This window comes from Palaemon carinicauda, chromosome 2 (genome assembly GCF_036898095.1).
Source record: "Palaemon carinicauda isolate YSFRI2023 chromosome 2, ASM3689809v2, whole genome shotgun sequence".
In the NCBI taxonomy this organism is placed as follows: domain Eukaryota; kingdom Metazoa; phylum Arthropoda; class Malacostraca; order Decapoda; family Palaemonidae; genus Palaemon; species Palaemon carinicauda.
The window spans coordinates 144449861-144472909 of NC_090726.1; the positions used below are offsets into that span (position 1 = coordinate 144449861).

At 41.4% G+C, this 23049-nt stretch overlaps 1 protein-coding gene across 5 annotated transcripts in view; it reads left to right on the plus strand.

Annotated features, from left to right (window-relative positions):
- LOC137627612 (uncharacterized) overlaps nucleotides 1–23049 on the plus strand; it is a 109667-nt gene that overhangs the window by 9903 nt on the left and 76715 nt on the right. Inside the window, exon 1 of one of the 5 annotated variants that reach the window (XM_068358700.1) lies at nucleotides 4427–4635. The exons of the other annotated variants lie outside the window; for them this stretch is intronic. Coding sequence (XP_068214801.1) covers nucleotides 4570–4635 — 66 coding nt within the window. The 5' untranslated portion in view covers nucleotides 4427–4569. Of the gene's footprint in view, nucleotides 1–4426; nucleotides 4636–23049 lie in introns of those variants that run through there. 5 annotated transcript variants of the gene reach the window in all.

Below are 23049 nucleotides of genomic sequence, written 5' to 3' on the forward strand. Positions count from 1 at the left end.
TCTGGCCTTTTGTATCTCCCTTTTTGTGAATTAGTATAATGATAGTTTTTCCAAACTGTAGGTATGAACAGTCTTGCTGGCATTTTATTTAAAGTTCTACGAATTTTACTACTATGAAATCTCCTCTATCTGCCTTGCCTCTTTTTATGCCTTTTAATGCTTTATTTACTTATCTCACTGTTACGTTTGGTACCGGCTCAAGAGTTTCATAATTTCTATTGGCAAAGTTATTTCCTATATCACCATTGTATACCATTGTGTAGAAATACTCTGCAGTTTTTATCACTCCATCTCTTTTGTTGATAACATGAATGCAGGCTTAATCGGACCATAGCTGATTCGGATGAGATTCGGCCCTTAGTCTTGATAACATGAATGCAGGCTTAATCGGACCATAGCTGATTCGGATGAGATTCGGCCCTTAGTCTTGGCTGATTTGGACAATTGTTTACACTAATTTGTGTTTTACTCTGCAACTTGATTAAGACAAGGACATCGTAATCGAAATTTTGTTGTTGGCAGCAGAGTAAGGGTGATATAGGCTAGTACAACGTATTACGACCTCTTCATCTATGCCCCGACTTTATATTACACTGCTAGAAAAAAACTAAGTCTACATTACCCATTTCCTTTAGCTGTTTTGGAGGATTCAGACCTATGCAGATAATTTTATATATATATAGCAATGTTACTTTTGAAATGGAAGTCCCCTATGCTGTTAGTTTTTTTTTACCTCACGCCACGCCAGCATGAGTGATCAGAGGGTGAACTGTTTGGCATGTAACCAGGTTTTGGCTAACCATCACCAAGGCATTGGCTGTGATTCAGGCAGTGGTTGTCAAAATCTTGGATGTGGAAACACTAGTAAATATTAAACAGTGATATTGAAAATGTAATTGTAAATTTAAGTATTAAACTATTATATTAAATATGTTATTAAGAACTTGGTTATTTGAGATCTTGTGAATCCTCTTTGTTCATTCCACTGAGTCATTTATATACCTGAATCTTTTCTTTATACAGGGCTTTCTCAATATAAATATGACAAGTTATGCAGAGGCCTTATAATACATGAATTCATCTTCTGAACAATACAGGTTACTGAAATCTTCGTTAAGTCTGCTCATCCCAATAATAGAGAGTATATCGGTGTCCGATTGGTACGTGTTGCAAAATGTTAAATTTGTAATTTCAATGCTTATCCAATATATTTCCATTATAGACTTTGGATTGGTTACAGATTACAAACTTTGAAAAATAATTTTCAGTACCAGTAGCCTTCTCCTGCTGAGCACATTGGTACGCATGCACCCCACACTGACACAAGAGACCTGTCTGATTTCGATGTGTCACGGCACATTTCAATAATGAAAAGTACGTTGGTGTCTAATTGATATGTGTTACAAAATGGTAAATTTGTAATTCCAAACCTTACCTAAAATATTTCCATAATACACATTGGATTGGTTTTAGATTACAAGCCTTGAAACAAAGTTTCAGTACCAGCAGGCCTCCTCCTGCAGAGGACACAGATATGTATGCACCCCACTCTGAAATGCATGCATTCCACAATGACACAAAAGGCCTGTCTGATTTTGATATGTCACAGCCACAAAGGTCACTTGTTGCCGAAAGAGAATTGTAAGTATCCTTGTACATCATTATCATATTAAAATAGATGTCATATTATTTAATCTGACACAATATAAATTTGAACCTATAAGTCATAATTACAAACATGTCAATATATTTCTTCAGTTTTCTCTCTGATGATCATGCAAGTGATGTAGACAACCAACCAACCCAAAGTGCTACAACATATAATATGTATCGTCAAGTCAGGTACAAAGTGGGGCAAGAAGAAGCTGGTTTCCATTGATAGATATTCTTTTACGAACGTAAAAAATAGATAATGGGATTATTGAATGGAGATGTAGCCTAGTATACAGGGAAAACTAAACCCGTGTTCAGTTGTTGTTATGCAGAAAGGTGACAATTTTTATTCAAGGGTGACAGTATCTCACATACACCCAACTAGGCCTGGTATCCTTACTGCTATAAAAAATAAGTCTGGGAAAACCACTGGAATAGCTGTGTTCGATTCTGCAAATAATCTTTTAAGCTCCATAACAAACAAACTCAGTGATCCTAGCCAGCCTGAAGCTGCCAGACACAACCACAACACCTTAAGAATTGTTAACAGACCACAGGCCTCATGTCGTCCCAGGGACACTAGTAACGTGCCATTCGATGTCAGTAAAAGAAAAACCCCAACAACAATAAATTCCGAAAAAAATTAGTGAAAATCTATGTTGGTATTTGTATAGGGTTACACGATCATGCGAATACAAACCATCATCATCTCCTCGTATGCCTATTGATGCAAAGGGCCTCGATTAGATTTCGCCATTTGTCTCTATCTTGAGCTTTTAATTCATTACTTCTCCATTCGTCATCTCCTACTTTGCGCTTCATACTCCTCTCAGCCACATAGGTCTTGGTCTTCCAATTTTTTAGTGCCTTGTGGAGCCCAGCTGAACGTTTGGTGAACTAATCCCTCTTGGGGAGTGCTAAGAGCATGCCTAAACCATCTCCACCTACCCCTCATCATGATCTCATCCACATATGGCACTCGAGTAATCTCTCTTATATTGCTATTATGTTACTGAATACAAACCGCTTTACACTTTTATATGTATTTGTGTAACTTGTAGTAATATATATCTTTTTCTATATCACCCTGGACTACCTCGAGGAGACGATACCAGAGGTTTTTCAGAATATTAGTTGTAGTTGGCTCAAAGAAACATTGTATAATTTGTACGGTAAAACAAATTGAGTCTGCTCAAGTGCAAAACGTGGCACAAAGACGGAACTTATAAAGTTGTAAAGCAATTTCTTATCAAATGTGATGATTGTATGAAACAGATTCCCTTTTGTTTTGTAATAATTTTGGGCGAAATATCCAAGGATTATAAAGCAGTTCTCAACAGTATTCTTAACATTTTACAAGCTGCCCGTTAAATTAATGTCGTTTGTGCTAGAGTTTGCTTGTGCAAGGCTGAGAAATTGGTGTTTAAACTTTGATAACCCATAAGGGTGTGCTTTCCATTTTTCCTCAAGCACTATGGCGAAAAGTACAGGAATTGAGGCTTCAAACCAGAGATGTGTATACAAACAAGATAGTGTATACAAACAAATGGAAAAGGATCCTTGCTTTACCATTTTGCCCCCTGAATGTATTAGTGAAACCTTTGATTAACTTTCAGGCAAGGTGGTTGTAATGTAACCAGTTAAGGAGTTTGAACTATTATGTTGACCAAACGTGGTTGCAGTCAGGTGTTGAGAGAACTGGTCAGTGTTTGGTCGCTGTACCCTATAGGACAAACAAGGATGTGGAGGGGTACGACCATAAGCTGAAAAAAAAATCCAAAGAAGAGTAACCTCACTTTATTCACTGATATCTTTACTTAGAGGAAAAGAAAATACCGAATCAGATGAAGCCTGTTAAGGAGGGTAAATTAAAGAGACATCAGAGAAAGCAGGCAAAGGAACTACAGGGTGTGTTATGAAACTGTTGGAGTACTATAATGAATGGAAAATACCAAGTGGTCGGTTACTGAAGAAATGTGCTCGCCAATGTAGATTAAGGGCTATTTCGGGTAAATTTTGCCTAATTTTTCATCTTTATTTTTACTCGAGCTATTTTAAAAATACAGCAATATGTAATTGCCCGAAATAAATGGTATGAAAACGTGAGAAGATTGAATTTCCATTGCTTACCCAATATATTTTCATAATAGACATTGGATTTATTATGGATTACCGTACATTGAAACAATATTATAAAATAATGTTACCTATGTAAATATACATCAGGTCCGAATTAACGAATCATATGAAGGTCTGAATAAGCCTGGATGAAGATCCTAACTCCAAATCGGTCAGTAAATGGTCCGAATCAGTCAAGGTCCGAATAATAACATTTTCATCGTTTTAAGGAAACATCTGTTGGCGTCCTGTTCCAAATCATTTCATCAATTTGACTCCTTTTCTTTCGTGTTTCCTAAATTTTTGTCTGATTGTGTTTACGAATGTCTTTATCTTTAGTTTGTTTATTGTTTTCAACATTTTTGCTAATTGTATTACATCTATTGGATTTTAACCTCATTTCCAATCTTTTTTAATTAGGTGTTTTGGGAATCTGGTTTTTGTTCTTTTCTGATATTTTCCTTAATATTGTTTAGGAATTTTTCCACCTATATCTTGCACTAGGTAACTAATATCTATTAAAGAGTAGATCTGTGTTTGGTTTTCTTATTTTTATAGCATATGGTATTTTTTACCAGCCACAAACTCATGTTTTCTATACTGACGATGTAAGGTATGACGTCACGTAAAAGGGTGGAAACGTCGGCAGACTTGATCTCGTAGAAGAAGAATAGAAAAAGTTTGTAAACAATCACACGATCCGTCATGATGATGTTATCACCCATGGCCAGCTGACATATCTCTCGTTATAAAGTAACACTTCCTTAAACTGGGGCATTCTATACTGAAGTTGCAGTCATGACGGACAAACTTACAAATAAAGTTAAAGGTTTCTTCAAAGGAGATGGCAAAACTGCTGACAAGGTAGGCTTGCAGGATACGATGGTCATCTAGACTACTGTACTTATTTTAGCAATAGGTTTTGGTATATCAGCTACCGGATACTTAAAATATTCAAAGCTTGCAAAGTTAAAACGTTTGGGAAATTTAGGTCGTACGAAAAATTATTTAACTGTATAACACTTAGGACGCAAGATGGTTTTTTAAATATCAAACAATCCCCTACCAGCCTTGCCCAGTTTCTACTCCTGGCACCATAGGCCTCTCAATTTACATAGTAGTTTCTAGAGCGTCGGACACTCCCGCCAACTAGCTTTAGTTGAGTTAGGTAACTTGGGTTGAAGTTCCCATTAACCTCTGGTAAGAATACGGTATTATTGTAGTTTATTACAGGGTAATGTAACCTAGGGAAAAATCTACTTTTTTCTATAGAAAAAGGTCCGTTCTCTTCGAAAATAACACTCGGTCCTGTCGGAAATGAATAGTTTCAGAAACACCTACATTGAAAAGGTAAGGTTGTCGTGGGGTTTGGACTATTATAGCCTAGAGTCAAACAATTTCCCATATTTTCTATTCAACTATCAACTCAGTGGGGTTGTATTATAAAATAGTACAATATCAGTTAGGACATTGGAACTCATGTTATTGAATAGATCTCTCCAAATACACTATTTTGAATCCCATATACTACTGTTGAAAACCACTATCAATGAAGTTACAGATTTTAAGAAAAACTTCCTTGTTTTGCTCCTTTTGCCATTTTAGAACCTGCCACAGGAACCTTCCTCCAGACAATGCCGAAAAAAAATGGTTTTATTATAGTTACGGACAGGGAAAACTTTCCTATTAAAAACCAGCTTTTTCCTATAGAAAAATGCCCGTTTTCTTCAAAAATTACTTATTTTCACCGCAAATAAATACTTATTGAAATATATATATATATATATATATATATATATATATATATATATATATATATATATATATATCTGTCAATAATAGGGAACCTGGGGATTTGGGTGGGGACAACATACTGGGAAAACTCTATACAAGAGTAAAACAAACCTATTCTTCTCTTTTACATTATTTTCTTGGAAAACTGCACAAATTATCTATATCCCTATATCCTATAAGACTAGTATATTTTAAGCAAGAACCATTAGATTTAGGGTAAAACATTTTGAACAAAATATACTTTTTTCATGTAGTAAATAATGTGATTTCACCAAATTTGACTTCATTTCAATTATGCTATACCAGTTTTAGTGAGTGTGTAGTGGGGAACAAAGTAGTCGAACTAGTTCTTCTGTTTGTTTGGAGTTGAAACAAAGGTCCAATTCAGTTAAATCACGTTATTTGCAATAGGAAAACATATTTCCTGTTCGAAATGTTTCCCCGTCAAACAAGAGAGTTACTGTTTTGATTGCTTCATTACGATGACTGGAGAAACAACAAATTTTAAACAAGTTAATGAAAATAGAATAAAAATAGACTGTGTATTTTAAGGTTTTTCAAATATTATTGATGATGATATCTAGTGAAAACCCATTGCTCTTCAATTATAGTAGTCGACCCACCATAACCCAAAGACTATGGATTTCTGCCATAGATTATCAAAAATTTTCAAAACACCTTAAAATACACAATATAGATCTTAGTTTCTCTAAACTGTTCATTGTACTATTCCGTAATTTTTCTTACAATTGTATACATTCAGTTTTAGGAAACTTGCAGTTTTACCTGCAATATTATTCTCAAATCGAACCTTATTTATTTTTAAACAACAAATACTACACCGCAAATCTTCACTTATGTCAGTATAAAAAGTCTTCAAAACTCAAACAAAATAATCGTATACAACTTAATATCTATCTAAATCTACTTGGTATATACAATCCATGATATAAATTAACTTTAAACTAAATTCAATATTTCTCAGTCTCAATTAATTTAATCCTAAATCTAATACATAATTACCAACAGACAGTGTAACTCCATACATCCAAATATATGAATATCATGTATCATAAATATGTATCTTAAGACTACAATACTGTATTGGTTTGTAATCTGTGTAGAAATCCTTATCACACTGGTAAATCTGATACCAAATACATACAAATTGTATCACGAGACATAATTTTCAAAGCACTAATTAAGTTTTGTGCAAATTGTATCACGAGACATAATTTTCAAAGCACTAATTAAGTTTTGTGCAAGTATTTAATTGATCACTTTAGTATCCTTTTTTTACTTAAACAGCTTTACTCCCAGCAATATTTTTGCACACTTCATTTGTATGGCTATTATTTAAAAGGCTATCATATGTGTCTGTACATATTCCACCAGTTTTCTTATTTGTTCCTACACAAATACAAACCCTCTTTCTTTAATAGGCATTTGTATTTCAGCGCAGCTGGATATAACTGTTCAAATTTTAATGAGGTGCGGTGGTTACTGCTAGGTGGCGGGGAAGACCCAGCCACCTGTCAGGCCACTGAGCTCCAATTTGTTTTCATCTTCCAGAAAGTGTAGATATACAGTACTCAGTGTGTCATTTTCTGGCTTTGTTCTTACACAAATACGAACCATTGTCCTTTATTTATACATACATACATATACCAAGGCACTTCCCCCAATTTTGGGGGGTAGCCGACATCAAACAAATGAAACAAAAAAAGGGGACGTCTCCTCTCTATGTTCCTCCCAGCCTGACAAGGGACTCAACCGAGTTCGGCTGGTACTGCTAGGGTGGCGCAGCCCACCCTCCCACATTATCCACCACAGATGAAGCTTCATAATGCTGAATCCCCTACTGCTGCTACCTCCATAGTCATCCAAGGCACCGGAGGAAGCAGCAAGGCCTACCGGAACTGCGTCACAATTGCTCGCCATTCATTCCTATTTCTAGCACGCTCTCTTGCCTCTCTCACATCTAACCTCCTATCACCCAGAGCTTCCTTCAGACCATCCATCCACCCAAACCTTGGCCTTCCTCTTGTACTTCTCCCATCAACTCTTGCATTCATCACCTTCTTTAGCAGACAGTCCTTTTCCATTCTCTCAACATGGCCCAACCACCTCAAGACATTCATATCCACTCTAGCTGCTAACTCATTTCTTACACCCGTTCTCAACCTCACTACTTCGTTCCTAACCCTATCTAGTCGAGATACACCAGCCATACTCCTTAGACACTTCATCTCAAACACATTCAATTTCTGTCTCTCCGTCACTTTCATTCCATCACAACTCCGATCCATACATCACAGTTGGTACAATCACTTTCTCATACAGAGCTCTCTTTACATTCATGCCCAACCCTCTATTTTTTACTACTCCCTTAACTGCCCCCAACACTTTGCATCTTTCATTCACTCTCTGACGTACTTCTGCTTCCACTCCACCATTTGCTGCAACAACAGACCCCAAGGAGTCCAGTACGTTTTGGCGCCGCTCTTCTGGCGACAATGATTTGGCGCCGCCGTTTGGGCGCTAGCTTGAATATTTTCTGACCTGATATAAATATATATATACAGTATATATATATAAATGTATATATATATATATATGTGAAGATGTCCTTGATTTAGTTAGCAATAACTTCTTAATTAGTCTAGTATCTTACCTCTTCCTTTAGTCTTATATTAATTGAATTTCTCTCAGGAGTTTACATAAGCAAAGTTTCGTGGGTGAGGGATACGAATGCTGGTTTCTTTCTTTACTAGACATAAAAAGGGGTTTGAACAGGCACTTACAAGCAGTCAAAAACAAAAGCGTGGTTTCTACATTAACACTTAGTGATGAACTCAGACGTCTTGACAATCAAAAACTATGCCAAAATCTTGCATTGTTGCAAAAGAAATCAAAGCTCGAGCGGGAAATGCTACTTCTTGCAAAACCAAAAATGGCACTTGACACTTCTTCTCTAGCAATTCAATGTTTAAATCTATGGCTCCTACATTGTTAAGCTGATTGCCAGTTATCCCCTGAATTAATGTATCCTCACTCCTAATTGCAGAAACAGGTATATTCAAATAATCAGTTAAGGTATGGAGCCCTATGAGATTTACAGTACTTCCTGAATCTAACAAACTAAGACATTCTTTACCTTCTATCTTGATATTTGTCTTGGGTAATGATTGCTGTCGGAAGGATAAATATGTTGCTGGCAACGTGGATGTACCTCCGCTACCTGCAACATCCTTCCATTCTTTGGTTTCCCTATTTCCTGGACTCCTATCCTGCTCTTCTAGTCACTTTCTGTTACCTTGTTTTTCTTCGGAGTAATTAGTAGGGTTTGAGTTATCCCTTGCCTGTACCTGAGGAGTATTTTCGGAGGGTTTATTATGTTTCTTACCTTGGTACCAACATTCTTGGTCTGTGTGACCTCCTCTTTGACAATACTGGCAATACCTATTCTTTGGTCTAGCTCCCTTATGAGGATAATTCCCTCTAGATTTATATGTTTCATTATAATTTCCTCTTCTTTCTTCATTTGACTTGCCAGGGGGCTGGTTATTTTGATAATCTTTAGGGTAATGTTTATTCCTACCGGTCTCGTTTTTCTGTATAATTTCTTGACATTCGTTCGGTGTTTTTGTGGTTTTCTGGGCAGGATCTAACTTTAGGTCTTCCAACAAGGCCGCATACATCTTACTGTAGGCCACAAGATTTAGAACTTCATCTAGATCTACCAGGTTCTTATTATCCTTACTAAACTTGGTTCCGTCTCCTACCGTGATTGTGGGTAATGACAAAATGTCTTCCTTAACTACTCCTAAATGATTCAGAACCTGGGTATACAAACTAGGCATGGAATCACCTTCAAATTTAGCCGAGTTAAACCTATACAAGTTCAACAACCGATCGGTCTCCTTGGCCGATCGCCACAATAGTCTGCATTCCTCCTTGAACTCGTTGAAAGTGGTAATTTTTTCAAAGGCCTTACCGTTTAATGTAGGGTGAGCATCCCCTACGTCTACGTTGACTAACATCATTGCCTGTTTAATTTTTGCAACATCGTCAGTTATTTTAAAACTAGCGATCCTATTCTCTGTGTCCGCTAACCACTTATCTACACTGTATTTCTCTAACCTTTGTTTGTCGGGATTATCCCTACTTACATTTCCACAAAACCGTGTGGTTTGTGTGATCAGCCCAGCGGAATTCATATCGGCAATATTTGCTCTTACCGGACTCGAACTTCGGTTTCTAGTCAGATTTTGACGTCTTCCTACACTAGCACTTCGCGACCGTCTGTCTGCAGTTAATCTCAAGTCGTATTGATATTGTGTAAGTCTTTGGAAAATATTGTCCAGACTCATATCACAAAAAAAGGAAAAATTAAAACACCAAAATTTTCTTACGAGAGACAAATGCCCTAACTTCCTATTCTATAGAGAGACAGTATTTATACAAAACAAGAGAGTGAACGAAAACATGCAAACTACTCACATATCCATCGGTTCACGACTCCTTTGGTTTCCCTCTGTTTTTCTTGAGATTGTTTTGTATTTCTTCGACACATAAAAGGGGGTTTCAGCACTTTCCTGAAACAAAGCCAGTATTAGTTCAAACTTAATACAACACGGCACAGTATCCCTTAACGATGCCACCATTTGTGAAGATGTCCTTGATTTAGTTAGCAACAACTTCTTAATTAGTCTAGTATCTTACCTCTTCCTTTAGTTTAATATCAATTGAATTTCTCTCAGGAGTTTACATAAGCAAAGTTTCGTGGGTGAGGGATACGAATGCTGGTTTCTTTCTTTACTAGACATAAAAAGGGGTTTGAACAGGCTCTTACAAGCAGTCAAAAACAAAAGCGTGGTTTCTACATTAACACTTAGTGATGAACTCAGACGTCTTGACACTGGCTGGAGAATTTGGTGAATCCTGGTTTAGTTAGGCCTAAACGTCATCTATAGGCCTACTGTCGTCGCTGAAGTATAAGCCTTCGTCAGGTGTTGGGAAGGCTGGCGCGAAGTTCTAGACACGCCTTGGTCACTCGGGGACGTCACGCCTCTCGGTCGCTCTGGGACGTCTCGCCAAACGCACTCACAGACACTCAGGTGCGGGCGTAGTAACTTTGTTCGTCGTCCTTCGTTCTCAGGGGTAATTGTTCCCCTGTAATTTCGCGGCTGCTTTAGTATTCTACGTAATCGCCGTCCCTCAATTTGGTATAGGCAGCCGCCATGTGTTGTCGTCAAGGAGACCCGGCAGGTTAAGTAGGTCGTTAGACCTATTATACAGAGTGACTACTAGGAAGAGAGCGAGATGCCGTCTTCTCGTTGCTTATATATGGTCGTCCTGGGCGTGTCAAGCTATCCTTAATCACGTGACTTTTTCCCGGCTTCCACGTCTCATTCGTCTATGTTCCGTTCGACATTCAAGAACGGATCCTGTCGTTTGGGGGGGTTGTTTACGGGAAAGAACCCTGGAGTCAGCGAAATTAGTTGAAAACATCCTACCTAACTCCCGTTCACTCTCCTGTCTCTCCACAACTCTTTCTATATCTTTACAATTACTACTAACTGCATTTGTCTCCCCACTTCTTATTAATTAACAAAACCCACAAATAAAGACATCAATAACATACATAAACCTTCTGCATATGAGACTTACTCAAAAATAAGCATCTGTCTGACATATATATATATATATATATTATATATATATATATATATATATGAGTATGCGACATTATAGCTAGGTCCAAAAATTCTAGGCCCAAAAGAGCTAGTACAATTGAGCTAGTGCGACAAAATGGCTAGTTCCATAATAGCTGGTACCAAAATCGCTATTGTGACAAAATAGCTAGTTATACATTTGAGCTGGTACAAAGAGAGCTGTTAACCAAAATAACTAGTTACAAGAAAATGGAGTTATTTTTACTTCAGTTTTTCTTTTAATCGTTTTCTTATCTATGGAGAAAAAAGTTAGTAGTATTCCACCCTTCATCGTGGAAGTTATAAAGTCCCAGAAAGGAAAAGATTTACTTAGGTACGATGGATATTTGTACCGAAAAAATACAACGAACAAACCCAGCCAGAACTGGAGATGTGTAATGAAGGATTGTAGAGTAACATTGAAAACTACACCGAACTATCAAGAAAAGTGTGAAGTAAAAATTAGACAAGGACATAATCATGCCCCAGATCCCACGAGGCAAAGTGTTAGAATTGCTTTAAGGAAAATGAATGAGCAAGCTTCAAATTGTTGTGCACCACCACGAAGAGTTATTGCTACTGCAGTACAAGAGCTGATTACGGAACAATGGCTAATGTCCCTAAAAAAAGAGCGCTCCAAAAACGTATTCAACATAGACGTAAGGTTGAAGACCATTTTCCTGAACCTTTATCAATTAACGAATTGATAATTCCAGAAGAATTTAAAACTTTTACTATAAATGGAAATGCAGAACCCTTCTTACTGAGTGACGTAACAAGCGATTCAAAACAAATAGTCATATTTGCAAGCAAGCATATGCTCAATCAACTTGCTAATTCAAAAATATTTGATTTTTTAACATTTTTAGTTATTTTTCTACTTAATTTCTAGCGATGACTGCTGTTTTTTTTATCTATGTCTGTAATGAAGTGTGTTAATTGAAACAATTATTGATATGTGATAAAGTTTTATGTAATAAAGTTTTATAATAATATTGATTAAAATCTGTTCTGCTGTAAATAATCAACGTAAACACACACACAGTTTTAGCAACAATATAAGTTCTTAAAACAAGCTATTTTGGTTAACAGCTCTTTTTGAACCAGCTCAAATGTACTACTAGCTATTTTGTCACAATAGCAATTTTGGTACTAGCTTTTATGGAACAAGCTATTTTGTCGCACTAGCTCAATTGTACTAGCTCTTTTAAGCCTAGCTCTTTTGGATAGCTCCCATATATATATATATATATATATATATATATATATATATATATATATATATATATATGTGTGTGTGTGTGTGTGTGTTTATATATATTGCATGGGTCAAAAATAACATAAAAATAAAATGTTCTATTTATTTTCAGCAATACAGTATTAAAATGCTACAAAAATGAAATAAAATGAAATAAATCACCAACATGTTATTGCATTTCATAGTTATATGCCAAACCACGTAAGTATTCCAGTGGTTCCCGTGAATCAAACTGCAGTACTATAGTTAAAACGCGTTCATCAGTCTTAATGTATTTTAAGCGTTTTCGAGCAGGAAGATTCCCAGCCATTAGTTGTTCATAATAAGAATCACATCGTTTCTATATTCTCTTTCTGAATTCTCATCTGAAGTGGGCAATGCTGCCAGAGCAGCTTGAGAGCTATTTTCAATGCAAACATTAGCAACTGATGACGGCACTTCAAAAGTTTCCTCTGCTTTGGTTTTTATGCTTGTTTTAATTTCAGCAACTTCCACATTTACTGCCGACGCACCGTGTGAATGTCCATTTACTTCTTTCACTACTTCCTGGTTCTTAGTATGAATATGCCCTTTACACTCATTTTTCAATATTAATCTTACCCGATAATCATGTAGCTGTCAACTCCGTTGCCCGACAGAATTCTACGGAAGGGATACGCCAGCGATCGCTATACAAGAGGGGGGTGTACTCACCAGCGCCACCTGTGGCCAGGTACTGCAGTACTTCTTGTTGACACCACCTCAATTTTTCCTCTGTCGTGCTTCCGGCAAGACCTACATGGATACGCTTATAATTTTGGAGTCTTTGTTCACGGTTTTGGTGAAGTATTGCTCTGAGATTTCAGCTTTCGCTATACAGGAAGCTTTTCCCTTAGCTTAGATAGCTTTTGGATTAATTTTGATTTATGGTTTAACGATCTTTAGCTTTATTTTGGAATCCCCCTTGACTGTTCTCTGATTCAAGATGTCCGACCATTCTCAAGCTCCTCCCCAAAGACGATGTAGGACTTGTATTAGGCGGCTTCCGAAGGCCTCGGTTGATCCTCACACCGTTTGTTCCGACTGTAGGGGAAAATCCTGTCAGTTGGAAGATCGATGTGAGGAATGTGCCGGACTTTCGGAACTTGATTTTATTCGATTCCTTAAGTATACCACTAAGTTAGAGAGAGAGAGAGTTAGGAGGAGTTCGGCTCGCTCTTTACTTTATTCCTCCCCCCATGATCCTCAACCTTTTCCTCACCCTGTAGTGGCTACCCCCGAACCTACTATTAGTGCTCAGCCTGATATGTCAGATGTTTTACGTGCTATTCAGGCTTTAGGTGATAAAGTGGAGTCGGTAGTGAGTGACCACAAGTTCCTTTTGGCAGACGTCAAGGAACTTAAAGTGAAAAGTGCAGTGGGAAGTGGTAGTGCCAGTGCTGTGCCTAGTGCTAGTGTCAGTGTCAGTGTTGCGCGTGAGGATACTTCTGTGCGTGCCAGTCGTCCTCCCAGTCCGGGACCTCTTGCAAGCTCCCAAGCCCAGGGGAGAAGCAATGTCGAAGGGCAAAAGGGTTCGGCAGGCCTTGATCGGCGCACAGTAGTATCCTCAGTGGTTGCGGGCGTATCTTATAGAGATCGTCACTTCCACTCTCAGACGATTGAGCCCTTTATATCCTCGTCTGCAGAAGATTTTTCGGGGAGAAAACGCTGGACTCAGGCCTCAAGACCTCTTAAGCGTAAAGTCCAGACCGCGCGAGTCCAACAGCCAGGGTGTAGCCATTGGGCTAGCTCGGACTCGCCGCAGTCATCAGGTGACTGCACGCCTCCTAAGAGAGGCAAGGCGCTGCCTCAACAGACCTCAACTTCTGTTAAAGCTATGCCTCAACAGACCTCAACTTCTGTTGATCCTAAGATGGCTCTGCTGCAGACTATGCAGTCGCAGCTTGCGGTGTTGATGCGGGAGTTTCAGGCAGAGAAGGTTAATACACCTCCTCCTGCGAGCGCTCCTCCTCCTCAGCGCAGTACAATCTGCCAGACGTATGAGGTTGAGGTTCCTCAAGCTACCTCCATGCGTGAGCTGCCGCGTTGGGAGTTGCCAGATACCAGCGCTGTGCAGCAACCTCCACTTTCTTTGAGGCAGGAGCCTCTTACCACGCAGCAACCTCCTCAACAATGGGGACAGGAACCTTATGCTTTACAACCTCCTCTACCCTTGAGGCAGGAGTATCTTGCATTACCTCCATCCTCGAGGCAGCAACCTCTTGAGGTACGACAACCTCTACCATCCTTGAGGCAGCCACCTCAACTCTCGCAGCAGCCACCTCCACTTTCCTCGAGGCGAGAACCTCAACTCTCGAGGCAAGCACCTCAAGAACCTCAACTCGTGAGACAAGAGCCTCTCTCTGCGCAGCCACCTCAACCCTTGAAGCAAGCGCAACTCTTGAGGCAGGAACCTCATGCTATGAGTCAGCCACCTCAACGCATGCATCTGCCACTTTCTCCTCAGCTTGAGCCTCTTCCCATTCAACTTGAACCGCAGTCTAAGCAGCATGAGCCTCATGCTTTACTACAGTCGCCTCTCACCACGCTTGCTCCTCAGACCTCCGCAGAACCTCCTTCATCCCAGCCTCAGGACTTTGTCATTACCAGCCCTCATCCTCTTCAACAGAGACTTGAGGATGAATCCGCAAGTGCGCATGTACCCCGCTCTTCAGGATTCAGCCATTCAGCAGACCGCTTTAACTTTACCTCTCGCTTCTCAACCCTCAGGTGATGAGGTTTCTGAGGATGAAGCTGCTCACCTGGATGATCCTTCATCTGACGTGGAGGAACCCAAGTCATTGCCACCCTCCATCGACTTTCGCAAGGTTCTGGCTCTGTTCAGAGAACTTTACCCGGATCACTTTGTGTCTGCTACCCCTCGCTCTCCTCCATCCGAGTTCTCTCTAGGCATGCAACCTGTTAAGTCTGCCTACACTAAGCTCGTCTTCGCTAGATCTTCAAAGAGAGCTTTGAGAATGTTAGGGGATTGGTTGCAGTCCAAGCAGCAACTGGGAAAGACGTCTTTTATGTTTCCACCTCCTAAGCTGACGTCTAAGGCGGGCGTCTGGTATGCCACAGGAGAGGAACCAGGCTTGGGGGTCCCTGCCTCTGCCCAGGCTGACTTCTCAAGTTTGGTTGACTCTCCACGAAGGTCAGCTATGAGACGCTCTAAGGTCTGCTGGACCTTTTCTGACCTGGACCACTTCTTGAAGGGAGTCTTTCGCGCCTTTGAAATTTTTAATTTTCTCGATTGGTGCCTGGGGGCCTTGAGCAAGAAGACTGCCCCATCTGACAAAGACTCGGCCATGTTGATCATGTCCTGTATGGACAAAGCAATTCGCGATGGTTCCGGCGAACTTGCCTCTATGTTTGTATCGGGAGTCCTCAAGAAAAGGGAACAGCTTTGCTCCTTCCTTTCCACTGGTATCACCTCTTGCCAAAGGTCGCAGTTACTTTTTGCTCCTCTTTCTAAGTTCCTGTTTCCTGAGGATCTTATCAAGGAATTGTCTGCGGCTCTCATTCAGAAGGACACGCATGATCTTGTGGCCTCTTCAGCACGGAAGGCTAAGATTGCTCCTTCAGTTCCTAGAACTTACCTCACCCCAGTGGCTGATACTCCTGCTACTAGATTTATTCCGCCCTTTCGTGGCAGAGCCCCCAGCCGAGGAGGTACCCGTCCAGACAGTCACAGGGGCAGGTCCAAGAAAGGTATCAAGTCTTCGAAAGGCAAACACTGACTCTCCTCCTCTCCAGACAGCTGTAGGAGCCAGACTCAAGATCTTCTGGCAAGCTTGGGAAAGAAGAGGTGCAGACGCCCAGTCTGTCAAGTGGCTAAGGGAGGGTTACAAGATACCATTCTGCCGCAATCCCCCTCTGACCACTTCTCCCATCAACCTCTCTCCCAACTACAAGGAAAAGGACAAGAGGCTAGCGTTACGTCAAGAGGTGTCGCTTCTGTTACAGAAGGAGGCAGTGGTGATAGTCCGGGATCATCAATCCCCGGGCTTCTACAACCGTCTCTTTCTGGTGGCCAAGAAGACAGGAGGTTGGAGACCGGTGCTGGACGTCAGTGCGCTCAATGCTTATATCACCAAGCAGACGTTCACTATGGAGACGACGAAGTCGGTCCTAGCAGCGGTCAGGCAGGAGGACTGGATGGTCTCGTTGGATCTGAAAGACGCTTACTTTCACGTCCCCATTCATCCAGACTCCCAACCTTTTCTGAGATTCGTTTTTGGAAAGGTTGTGTACCAATTCCAAGCCCTGTGTTTTGGCCTAAGCACGGCACCTATGGTGTTTACGCGACTGATGAGGAATCTTGCGAAATTCCTCCACTTGGCGGACATCAGAGCCTCCCTTTATTTAGACGACTGGCTGTTAAGAGCCCCCACAAGTCGTCGCTGTCTGGAGTCTCACAATTGGACTTTGGACTTGACCAAGGAACTGGGTCTTTTGGTCAACTTAGAAAAGTCCCAGCTTATTCCTTCCCAAACCATCGTTTACCTGGGAATGGAGATTCGGAGTCAAGCTTTTCGGGCTTTTCCGTCGGCCCCAAGAATCAACCAAGCCCTAGAGTGCATTCTGAGCATGCTGAAGAGGAACAGATGCTCGGTGAGACAGTGGATGAGTCTAACAGGGACCCTGTCATCGTTAGCCCTGTTCACCGAGTTAGGGAGACTCCACCTCCGCCCCCTTCAATTCCATCTAGCAGCTCACTGGGACAAGGATTTGACGCTCGAAGCGGTCTCTATTCCTGTTACCAAAGAGATGAAGACTACTCTCATGTGGTGGAAGAGCAACATCCTTCTCAAGGAGGGTCTCTCGTTAGCTGTTCAGACCCCCAATCTTCATCTCTATTCGGACGCATCAGACTCGGGCTGGGGCGCGACCTTGGACGGACAGGAATGCTCGGGGACATGGAACAAGGAACAGGAAACGCTTCACATCAATTGCAAGGAGTTGTTGGCAGTACATCTGGCCTTAATGAACTTCAAGTCCCTCCTGCTAAACAAGGTGGTGGAGGTGAACTCCGACAACACCACAGCCTTGGCATACATCTCCAAGCAGGGAGGGACTCATTCGAAGAAGCTATACGAGATCGCAAGGGACCTCCTCATTTGGTCAAGAAGTCTAAACCTCAAGCTGGTAACGAGATTCATTCAGGGCAATATGAATGTCTCGGCAGATCGCCTCAGCAGGAAGGGTCAGGTCATCCCCACAGAATGGACCCTTCACAAGGACGTGTGCAACAGACTTTGGACCTTGTGGGGTCAGCCAACGATAGATCTGTTCGCCACCTCCATGACCAAGAGGCTCCCATTGTACTGTTCCCCAATTCCAGACCCGGCAGCAGTTCACGTGGATGCTTTTCTGCTGGATTGGTCCCATCTCGATCTTTATGCATTCCCGCCGTTCAAGATCATCAACAGAGTTATCCAGAAGTTCGTCTCCCACGAAGGGACACGGCTGACGTTGGTTGCTCCCCTTTGGCCTGCAAGAGAATGGTTCACAGAGGTACTGCAATGGCTGGTCGACGTTCCCAGGACTCTCCCTCTAAGAGTGGACCTTCTACGTCAACCTCACGTAAAGAAGGTACACCCAAGCCTCCACGCTCTTCGTCTGACTGCCTCCAGACTATCGAAAGACTCTCTAGAGCTAGAGGCTTTTCGAAGGAGGCAGCCAGAGCGATTGCCAGAGCAAGGAGGATTTCCACTCGTAGAGTCTATCAATCCAAGTGGGAAGTCTTCCGAAGCTGGTGCAGAGCCAATGCAGTTTCCTCTACCAATACCTCTGTAACCCAAGTTGCTGACTTCCTGTTACATCTTAGGAATGTTAGATCTCTTTCGGCTCCTACGATCAAAGGGTACAGAAGTATGTTGGCATCAGTTTTCCGCCACAGAGGCTTGGATCTTTCTTCCAACAAGGATCTACAGGACATCCTTAAGTCTTTCGAGACCTCTAAAGAACGTCGCTTGTCCACTCCAGGCTGGAATCTAGACGTAGTCTTAAGGTTCCTGATGTCTCCTAGATTTGAACCTCTCCAGTCAGCCTCTTTCAAAGACCTTACTCTCAAAACTCTTTTCCTCGTCTGCCTTGCAACAGCCAAAAGAGTTAGTGAGGTTCACGCCTTCAGCAGGAACATAGGATTCACATCCGAAACAGCAACATGTTCCTTACAGCTCGGGTTTTTGGCAAAAAATGAACTTCCTTCACGTCCTTGGCCTAGATCGTTCGAAATTCCTAGCCTCTCCAACATGGTGGGTAACGAGCTAGAGAGAGTTCTTTGCCCTGTCAGAGCTCTAAAGTATTATCTTAAAAGGTCAAAACCTATACGAGGACAATCAGAAGCCTTATGGTGTGCCATCAAGAAACCTTCGATGCCTATGTCCAAAAACGCAGTTTCGTATTACATAAGGCTTCTGATTAGAGAAGCTCATTCTCACATGAAGGATGAACCTTGCTTTGCTGAAGGTAAGGACCCACGAAGTGAGAGCTGTAGCTACTTCGATGGCCTTCAAACAGAACCGTTCTCTGCAGAGTATTATGGATGCAACCTATTGGAGGAGCAAGTCAGTGTTTGCATCATTTTATCTCAAAGATGTCCAGTCTCTTTACGAGAACTGCTACACCCTGGGACCATTCGTAGCAGCGAGTGCAGTAGTAGGTGAGGGCTCAGCCACTACATTCCCTTAATCCCATAACCTTTTTTAACCTTTCTCTTGAATGCTTTTATTATTGTTTTTGGGTTGTTACGGTAGGCTAAGAAGCCTTCCGCATCCGAGTTGATTTGGCGGGTGGTCAATTCGTTCTTGAGAAGCGCCTAGGTTAGAGGTTGTGTAGAGGTCCTTTAGTATGGGTTGCAGCCCTTTATACTTCAGCACCTTAGAGTTGTTCAGCCTCCTAAGAGGAACGCTGCGCTCAGTAAGGAAGACGAACTTATTAAAGGCAGAGTAATGGTTCAAGTCGACTTCCTTACCAGGTACTTATAATTTCATTGTTATTTTGAATAACTGATAATATGAAATACGGGATACTTAGCTTCTTGATATACATGTACACTGGTTTTCACCCACCTCCCTGGGTGTGAATCAGCTACATGATTATCGGGTAAGATTAATATTGAAAAATGTTATTTTCATTAGTAAAATAAATTTTTGAATATACTTACCCGATAATCATGATTTAATTGACCCACCCTTCCTCCCCATAGAGAACCAGTGGACCGAGGAAAAATTGAGGTGGTGTCAACAAGAAGTACTGCAGTACCTGGCCACAGGTGGCGCTGGTGAGTACACCCCCCTCTTGTATAGCGATCGCTGGCGTATCCCTTCCGTAGAATTCTGTCGGGCAACGGAGTTGACAGCTACATGATTATCGGGTAAGTATATTCAAAAATTTATTTTACTAATGAAAATAACATTTTTTGATTCACACCTCCAAAACTTGGGAGAATGATCATTTTTGCTACATTTGTCAAACACATATATCCATTGTGTGAAAATTTTGCCTTGCCTCTATTACTTAAGATTTTTTTGGACATTTAAGGTATGGGCTGTACAAGAAACTAAAGAGAAGCGTTTTCCAATATAAAAAGACTTGGGTATCATAACAACTAGTTTACTATTACAATTCTCAAATCAGACAAGCCTTTGGTGTAATGAGATGATCACTAAACGAGACACTGGTAAAATTATATGATAACTAAACAAGACTTGAATATTGTAATAACTGGTGTAATATTACAATTCTCAAATCAAACGAGGCTTTTGGTGTAATGAGGTGATCACTAAACGAGACACAAATTTGCAGATGGTCCTTAAGTTTGTTTCTTGGCGCCAAAACAGCTCATCGCCAAAACAATGAGTGCCAAACTGTCTATCGCCAAAATGGCGGTGCCAAATCGTCAACGCCAAAGAGTCCTGTTCCGGACCCCAAGTACTTAAACTGATCCACCTCCTCAAGTAACTATCCATTCAAAATGACATTCAACCTCGCACCACCTTCCCTTCTCGTACATCTCATAACCTTACTCTTACCCACATTAACTCTCAACTTCCTTCTCTCACACACCCTTCCAAATTTTGTCACTAATCGGCCAAGCTTCTCTTCCGGGTCTGCAACCAGTACAGTATCATCTGCAAACAAAAACTGATTTACCTTCCATTCAGGGTCATTCTCGTCTACCAGTTTCAATCCTCGTCCAAGCACTCGAGCATTCACCTCTCTCACCACTCCATCAACATACAAGTTAAGCAACCACAGTGACATCACACATCCCTGTCTCAGTCCCACTCTCACCGGAAACCAATCGCTCACTTCATTTCCTATCGTAACACATGCTTTACTACCTTTGTAGAAACTTTTCACTGCTTGCAACAGCCTTCCACCAACTCCATATAACCTCCTCACATTCCACATTGCTTCCCTTTCAACTCTATCATACGCTTTCTCCAGATCCATAAATGCAACATACTCATCCTTACCTTTTGCTAAATTTGTTCCGTAACTGAAATACAAACCACGCTATTTAATATGGGGTTATTACTTTCACGTAGCCGAAATGATGAGCCATTAGAATTTTAACGAGGGTTTACTACCCCCATCGCTAGTTAGCGGGGGGTAGGGAGGGGTAGCTTACTACCCCCCCTCACACACCTGTGTGATGAGCTCATTTTTACTTTGGCTCGGGCGGTGAGCAGACGTGTCCGCTCTCACCCTCGCTTTTTGACAGCCATTAATGCTTTTTGTCTTTTTACTTACCTTTTCTTATACTTGTAATATATATATAAACATTCTTTGTGTTTATGTATATATTTTTGTGTATAGAAATGTAGTAAGTTTTCTTTTCAGTGTTTGTGCTGTGTGGTAGTGTATGACAATGACACCGGTAGTGCTAGGCCACCGCGGTTTCTTCATGGGGCACGACCTCTCCCCCTTGGTCCTTCGGTCGTTTCCTTCGGCTTTCTTTTAATTCGTCCGCCGTGGGGAATTGTCATCGCTGGACTTTCTTCATTCATCTTTTATCTTCGCTGTTCCTCCTTTCCTACGGGGAACTTGGATTCTCAGCGAAGGGAATGTGGGAGTTTAGTTTGACTACGTTCTCTCTCTCTACTCGAGGTCGTTCACCCTTTACTACTACTACGTACTACTAAGGAAACTTCTTTCCCGTTGCGGGCTGAGTTGCTTTTCCGTTTTTATTTGGCTCAATTATTTTTATGAAATCTAATTGTATTTTTAACTTTTCAGCTTCTGGGGAACACTTCCCTTTGGGGTTCAGTGGTTCTTACTATTAGTGAACATTCAAAATCAGTTACATAATTATAATTGTTATAATTCTGTTTTTTGTTAAAGTTCTTCGCCCTCCCCCTTCTCCCGTGAATGTCAGTGGGGGAGGAGGGCTCATACTTAATTTTTAATTCTTATGTTTTGCTTTTCCCTCGGGGTTACTCTGCGGAGTTCCTCCCAAGGAAATTTCTGTTAAATAATTATTTAACTTTATTTTCCCAGTTAACTATGCAGATTTTCTTCGTTTGACTGAAGTGTGCCAACGAAGCAGAGCTGTCCTGTTTATGTCTGGGGAGTCTGCTGCCGCTGCCGTCTCTCTAGGACATCGTCATGGGCGTTATCCCTTCTCTTAGAAGTTCCCCCGTGACAACTGTCAGCTCTTCAGTTCATCTTAGAACGATAAGGAGGTTCGCCTCCAGGGGTAGGTAACTTCCCTTTCGAGGGAGGTTCCCTTCCCAGGTGTGAGATCTTTCCCCTGCTGGGGGAACTTCTCATACCTTAATTTTCCTGGTCCTTAGGCGGTTGCTCTTGGTGCTGAGCTACCGGTCTTGTAGCCATGCTCAAGGGGCTGAGCGGTTGCAAGGCCGGTCCATGGAACTTCCTGTGACTATGCTCTTGGGGCTGAGCGGTCTCTTCTGTAGCTATGCTCAAGGGGCTGAGCTGCTGCAGGTTCAGTCTTTACCTCTCTCATTCACGAGGGAGACCACTCATAAGGGCTCCCCTTCGGAAGATTGCTCCTTATAGGTCAGCTTGCTGACCCTACGGCCCCTGGGGCAACATCACCAGTGTCTTCGTGTCTCTTCTACGAAGTGTCCACCTCTCTCGTTCGCGAGAGAGGCCACTCATGAGACTCCCCTTCGGAGGATTGTTCCTGATTAGACCAGCTTGCTGTTCAGTCACTAACACTTCGGTGTTTAGTGACAGGGAGACTTCGGTTTCTCGTTACGCTGACCCTTCGGGGTCTCGTAACATTAGTTACGCAGAACCCTTGGGCTCTCATAACTTTAGTCACTAACACTTCGGTGTTTAGTGACAAGGAAACTTCGGTTTCCCGTTACGCTGACCCTTCGGGGTCTCGTAACTTTAGTTACGTAGAACCCTTGGGCTCTCGTAACTTTAGTCACTCCTACACTTCGGTGTTTAGTGACAAGGAAACTTCGGTTTCTCGTTTGCGCTGATCCTTCGGGGTCTCTCAATTCAGGC